Here is a 7,242-nt window from a genome sequence, read left to right as displayed (position 1 = left end):
TCAAAAACTTAGTGTAAAAATTGGAATTTTTTTTTTGAAAATTTAGTGTCAAAATCGCATAAAAATGAAAACAGTGTCTTTTGCTGCATTTTTTTTCGTTTCTAACACGTCATTATGTCACGTTGGCAATCGGATGACCTGAACGGTAACCGGTCCGAATTGCAATAAATTGAAAACATGATGACTTAATTGTGATAGAAAAAATCATGGTGTCAAAATAAAAAGAAAAAATAATTGAAAAGTTAGTGACTTTTTTTATCATTTACCATATAATTAAATTAATGTCTTAAAGTAAGGATTTGTTTTATAAACCTATTATATTTAACTTGTCGTTATACTTTAAAATCTGGTTTATTATACTTATATACTAGTAACTACAATGTCTTAAATTTGGTCCCGCTAAAAAATATACATATATATCTTCCAGACTCGTATATTGTATTTATTGTATTAAAATAATAAGCACCTCTTTCTTTTATATGTTACATAAAATGTGTTTAACGCTGTTTGGCAACAAAAACACCATACGTATCGTGCCTAATATATATTATAGAGTAAGTTACAAAAATGGTCCCGGTTGTTATATAAAAATATAAAATTATGAATTGGGTCACTGAGATAACCTTTTTGCTTTTTTGATCCTTCTGGTTTCAGCTTGCATCAAATCCTTCCAACTTCAACTAACACCGTCCCATGTCTTCATCTCCATCGTATGAATTCCAAGCTATGAATATCAACACTTATAAATACTCAAGATGCACGTTTTCAGTTTTATGGTGTTGTATTCTTCATTTTTTGTCAGTTTGGCTGGACATAAATTCTTTTACTTGTTTTGACTGGGAGTGGAAAAGGGGTTAATTTCCATCACACACTAAATGTGAGGAATGAATTCAGGCGACTGGAGTGAATCCTAAATAAAAATAGAGATTATTAAAGAAATGGCAACATGGTAATTCTACAATTATTTAAAATTAAACTTTGACGGTGTTAGTGGAAGGACTTGATTCAGAGAAACATTGAAACCATAAACATCAAAAAGCAAAAGAGAAAATCTTTCAGGGATCCAATCTGTAATTTACATATAACCATCGGTACCATTTTTGTAATTTACTCTGTATTATATAACAAGACAAGTCGCAATCACTCGGTCAATATATCTTACTAACTTTTCACACCCATACAACGTAAGATGGAAACTGTACGTGTGAACGGTGAAAGCAAGCGACATGTGGTGTTCATACCATATCCAGCACAAAGCCACATCAAGTGCATGCTGAAATTAGCAACGCTACTGCACCACAAGGGCCTCCTCATAACCTTTGTCAACACTGAGCTTAACCACAAGCAGTTACTCAACTCCGGAGGCCTAAAATCTTTCGATGACGAGACAGGGTTCGAATTCAAGACCATTCCTGATTGTGTTAGCGTTCCCGAGGGTTCACCAAGATACCAATATGAAGTCAGTAAGTCTGTTCTAACCAAATTATTGGCCCCCTTATTTGATCTTGTGGCCACACTCGAGAGCCCGGTTACTTGTTTGATTGCTGATGGGATGATGCCTTTCACTGTTGATGCTGCTGAGAAGCTTAAAGTCCCAATCATGCATTTTTGGACTTTTTCTGCTTGTGCTTTCATGGGATATTACCAAGCTCCACGTCTAATTGAGAAAGAACTTATACCACTTAAAGGTTAGTTTCTTAATTCCTTTCATTTCACGAGAATATAATAACTTCTCACATAGATGTTGTTGTGAAAGGTGTATAATAAGGTAACTTATATTAAAATTCACATTCGGTGACGAAGGAAGAACTAGAAGTGGTAATTATTTTTACTAGTGGTATCCGACAGATTTTCGAAAATTCCGACAAAAATTTTATAGTACTGAAATATATATGTTACATTTTTTTGTCTCTTCCTGTCTACAATTCTATGTTGACCAAGAAAGAGGGTCTTTTTAAATAAAAAAAATTTTATTGATGTTGTGCAATGTCCAAATAGTTAAATTTTTAAACCGATAAATAACGAAAATAATGTATTTTTCCATTTTTCATTTATTTATGTCATCTTTTTAAGATATTTATTCGTTATTAACTAGAATCATAAATAAATATTTGAGGTAAATTAGATAATATAATTATTTGGTAACGACGATCATAGAAGTACCGACACAACTTATATTAAATAGACAAAATTGCAAAAATGTCTCTGTGGTTGGCAAAATTATGTGACTTTGGTCCAAAAAAGTTTGACAGTGCACCAGCGGTCCAATTTTAGATGCCTTCTGCGGTTTTGGTCCCTATAGTTGTCATTTTTATGTGGTTTTGGTCCACACCCAACATAAAATGACCAATATGCCCTTAAATAATTAATTTTTAATTTATTTTATTTAATTTCCTTCTATTTTATTAAAAAATAAATAATTAAATAAATTATCACCCACTATGCCCTCTCTCTCTCTCTCTCTCTCTCTCTCTCAACAAAACCAAAATTGGTAATTAGTCTACCCTCTCCATCTATTCTACCGATGCTCGAAAACCACCACATACACCACCATTGTCGCGCCTTACTTGTGCAACACCGCCCACCCCTAGAAAACTCCAGTGACGGTGGCTTGCGACCCAAATGCAAATGCCAATGACGCGACCCATCTACCACTGGCCCTTCGTCTTCTCCGGTAGCTCCAAATGTTAGTTTTCGGATCTGCAAACGAGACCGTTACACACATCCAATACCTTACAAAAAAACCCATGCCAAAGAATAAATAACGCAAATTAGAGAGGATCATCTTCTGGGTTTTCGATTTGCACCAAGAGGGGTAAGTTCATATACATCTGGGCAATACAAAATCGTCTGACCATCATCTATGAGCATAAATTTTAGAATTCAGATGCATGTAAAGAAAACTATGAAATCGGACATGTATATCACCAAAACCCAGAATCTGTAAAAACAAGTTAGTGTTTTTCTCTCTAAGACTCTCGCAGTCGACAAGCCTTTAAAGATTTTATACGAGGTTCGATTTTTGCTTTATCTAGCTAGGTAGAAAATTTTTCATTTCTCTGTACTTTTGATGAAACATTGAGGTTCTTGTAAACCCGTTCCGAATCGATCACCCCCTTTTTTTCTTATGTTTCAAGTCTTCTGGGATGGAGAGGCATTTGAAAAAATCGATGAACAGTGGTTTGGTGGTCAGCGGTGAAGAGTCATCTGGTTAAGGAAGAAGAGGTAAGGGTAGGGGAAATGAAGGTGATTGGCGGCGAATAGTGGTTGAGAACGACGATGGTGGTGAATGACGATGGCGTCATCTTTTTGGCGGTGGTGGTGGCGGCTGAAACCCTTAATCATTGAAAAATGGAGGTGGTGGTATTTGGGCAGGGACAACACCAATTAGAAGGGTGGTGTTGGGTGGTGCTGGTGGGGAAATTTCATCGAGGTCTGAGGAAAGAAAGATGGATGAGGATGAGATTAATTGTTTGTAGTGGATGGTGGTGGCAGTCGGTGGCGGACGGTGGTAGTTATTGGTGGTTGCAGTCTTGAGTGTGTGTGTGTGTTTCTTTTGTTGAGAGAGAAAAGACAAATGAAATATAAATGAAAAATATTAATTAAATTAATTTATGTATTTCCGGAATTAAAGAAAATGAAAAATATAAATTGTAAGGGGATAATTGTCTTTTTTAAGTGTATAGGAACCAAAAACAATAAAAAGATTCAAAATTGGACCACTGGCGCACCGTCAAAGTTTTTTGGACCAAAGTCACATAATTTTGCCAACCACAGGGACCATTTTTGCAATTTTGTCTATTAAATATTACATAAATTAATCAAAACATAATAAGTGTGTGCTTAATATCATAAAAGACTTTATATTAAAAAAAATTCGGATTAAATGAGAACTTATTTTTTTTACTTATATGTTCTAATGTTTCAGATGAAAGTTACCTCACCAATGGATATCTTGACACTGTAATAGATTGGATTCCGGGATTGGAAGGATTTCGTTTAAAGGATCTTCCAGGTTATATTCGAATCGCAAACCCTAATGATGAAGACTATAATTTTGTCATTGCATGCATCGATGCAACTAGGAAGGTCCCCAATATAATCATACATACATTTGACGAGTTAGAGTCCACAGTCATCAAAGCCCTCCAATCCATGATTCCTCACGTCTACACCATTGGACCATTGGAGTTGCTTCTAAATCCGATAAATCTTGAGGAAGAAACAACCAAGTTGGATATCAAGGGCTACAGTCTATGGAAAGAAGAAGATGACTGCCTTCAATGGCTGCAATCGAAGGAACCACATTCTGTGGTATATGTCAATTTTGGAAGCCTAATATCTGTGTCTTTAGAACAGCTGGTAGAGTTTGGTTGGGGACTTGTTAATAGCAATCATGATTTTCTTTGGATCATTAGGCCTAATTTGGTTGTTGGAGAGTCTTCTACCTTGCCTTCAGCACTGAAAGATATGATTAAGAAGAGAGGCTTTATAGCAAGTTGGTGCTCCCAGGAAAAAGTGTTAAACCACCCTTCAGTTGGTGTATTTTTGACTCACTGTGGCTGGGGTTCCACCATTGAAAGCTTATCTGCGGGGGTCCCCATGTTGTGTTGGCCTTATTTATGGGATCAACCAACTAGTTGTAGGAAAATATGCACAGAATGGGAAGTTGGCATGGAGATCGGGGGTAACGTAAACAGGGCTGAAGTTGAGATGCTCATTAGGAAGATGATAAAAGGACCCAAAGGTAAACAAATGAGAAACAAGGCTATGGAGTGGAAGAAAAAGATAGAAATTGCAACCGGTCCTAATGGCTCGTCTTCTTTAAATGTTGAGGCACTTGCCAATGACATTGATATGTTTTCAAGAAACTAACTAGTGTTTCATATGTTCTTCCAGGTTTCAAGAAACTTGCTAATGTTTCATCCTTTTGGTTTTTATTTGATCATGTATTTCGTCATATATATGTTGTGTGAATCCTAAAAATATAAGAACTTGTATTATGTCTTTGTTCCATTGATATCGGTTAGTAAATTAACATAATATCATGTCCTGATGCTTATGTTGCTAGTAGTGAAAATGGAATTCGTTTCAAGATAATATTAAAGTTATATTTAATATTATTTTGGTTTTATCCACTTAATACCTACCTACATCCTGTAAATGTAGATTTTATTCCACATATATATTAACGTACATGATTATTTAGCTGATTTGTATATTTTATGTGGGGTATTTATCCGGCCCACTATATATGTTATATATCTATAAATTTCATTAATTAATGAGAATCAGATTTATGGAAAAATATTAGTTTTTTTTTTTTTTTTGTATAGCTAACACACACCATCTGTACCAGCTAACACACACCATCTGCTAAATTTACTCCTAAAATCTATTCATTTGTCTACAACAAAACTTAAACCCTCAACCACTTACCCTTTCCACAATACCTAATATCAGTTCTAATATGGTATCATTTAACAAATCACGCTCGCTCACTCTTTCTCTCTAGTCTTGGATCCCGCTCTCATCTCTATCTCCTTGTCGAATCTCATCTCGGACCTAACCCTAATATATTGTTGCGGCTAGGTTTCACGGACCATCTAGTCTGTCACATGTTTTCTACCTACAAAAGTCTCTATATTGCCTTAGACTGCTAGGAGTGGGCAATGCCCACTTCCATTATTAGCTAAAAACGCCTAAAAACGCAATGGAACACCGCCCCCGCTTGGTGTTATTAGATGTTGTCTTATTAGGATGTGGTAACAGGAACGGGAGATAACATCGAATCACATCATTTTTTTCCTCTTTTTCTCTCTATCTCCCTCCTCTTAACACCATCTTATAACATGTAATAACATGGGGAACATCATCCCCACTTCATGTTATAACATGTAACAACATGGAACACCGTTGTCCACACCTAATAGCCTTAAAAAAGCACCACGGGAATGGTTTCAAGGTTTTCCCACTTTTTACATTTATCTCTCGATTTCACTCATACTAAATAGTAAATTAGATTTGTCCTTAGCTGATGTCAACAACTTATTTGTAGCTCAATGACCAGGCCTGCAAATGACATTTTCTTATCTCATAATATATATTTAATGTATATTCTAGATCTTTTAGATATGACAATATGGAACCCTATTAAAACTCCGGTTAATATATGATTAAAAATAAAATAAAAAAACATTAGCCACCACTAAAATACCTATAGCCAATCATTATGTATCGTAGCCTTGTGAGGACACTTCAATTCTTAACATTCATCTACCCCAACATTGCCCTTTTGGAATCATCTTGCAAAAATAGGGCTCTTAGGATTCTTTTTACAAAAATAGGGTTGTGGCCCCACCTTTCCACCGCCCACTTCAAGTAGTTTCAATTTAGGCCCTATCGTTTTTATCTTTTTCCCCTTCAATAATATGTTAATTGCCAAAACAATTCTATAAACGATTCGTACTACTTATCTTTTATTATATTTTATGTATATTTTCTTTTATCCAAAATATAAATAGTTAAAATTTATATATATAATTTAAATGCCTTGTAATTAAAAAGATATCGTTACTATCATCGAATTGATACCAAAATCAAATATTATTTTAAATGCATAAATAACAAATATACAATCTATAAATTCATCCAAAATATTGTTTATTTTATTTTATTTATCTTAAAAAGACATCATTATATATCATTGAAATGATGCTAAAAGCACTTTTTATTGAAGCGGTATATGTATGTGAGAGGAGAATTCATTTAAAGTTACTCTATTATTACCATGGGGTTAAATATACATTTGTGCTTTAATGACATTTGCAGGTTGATGATTAACTCAGAGATAAAGCAAAATTTTGGCAAGACAAATTTAAATGCCTTGTAACACATTATTAAATGCCTTGTAATTAAAAAGATATCGTTACTATCATCGAATTGATACCAAAATCAAATATTATTTTAAATGCATAAATAACAAATATACAATTTATAAATTCATCCAGAATATTGTTTATTTTATTTTATTTATCTTAAAAAGACATCATTATATATCATTGAAATGATGCTAAAAACACTTTTTATTGAAGCGGTATATGTATGTGAGAGGAGAATTCATTTAAAATTACTCTATTATTATCATGGGGTTAAAAATACATTTGTGCTTTAATGACATTTGCATGCTGATGATTAACTCAGGAGATAAAGCAAAATTTTGGCAAGACAAATTTAAATGCC

General features: G+C 34.1%; 1 protein-coding gene and 1 long non-coding RNA gene across 2 annotated transcripts; both read left to right on the top strand.

The window, feature by feature from the left end:
* Positions 1-1,148: 1,148 nt before the first annotated feature.
* On the top strand, positions 1,149-5,143 carry LOC145161424 (UDP-glycosyltransferase 85C2-like). Its single transcript, XM_079080937.1, has 2 exons — positions 1,149-1,688; positions 3,929-5,143. The coding sequence occupies exons 1-2, from the start codon at positions 1,190-1,192 to the stop codon at positions 4,873-4,875; spliced, it is 1,446 nt and encodes a 481-aa protein (XP_078937063.1). The 5' UTR covers positions 1,149-1,189; the 3' UTR covers positions 4,876-5,143.
* Positions 2,467-3,611, top strand: LOC145161452 (uncharacterized). The gene is made up of 2 exons (XR_013738497.1): positions 2,467-3,013; positions 3,138-3,611. It is a non-coding gene; the product is annotated as an uncharacterized LOC145161452 (long non-coding RNA).
* Positions 5,144-7,242: the final 2,099 nt, after the last annotated feature.

Source organism: Lactuca virosa, chromosome 1 (assembly GCF_052849685.1).
Source record: "Lactuca virosa cultivar CGN04683 chromosome 1, Lactuca_virosa_CGN04683_v6, whole genome shotgun sequence".
NCBI classification, from domain to species: Eukaryota; Viridiplantae; Streptophyta; class Magnoliopsida; order Asterales; family Asteraceae; genus Lactuca; species Lactuca virosa.
Note: the sequence above shows the minus strand (reverse complement) of the source record. Positions and strands in the feature narration are given on the sequence as shown.

Bases quoted from the DNA above. Each gene is read 5' to 3' on its own strand.
- LOC145161424 (XM_079080937.1), top strand. From the start codon at position 1,190: ATGGAAACTGTACGTGTGAACGGTGAAAGCAAGCGACATGTGGTGTTC. The intron at 1,689-3,928 runs GTTAGTTTCTTA...CTAATGTTTCAG, and splicing joins AGAACTTATACCACTTAAAG to ATGAAAGTTACCTCACCAAT.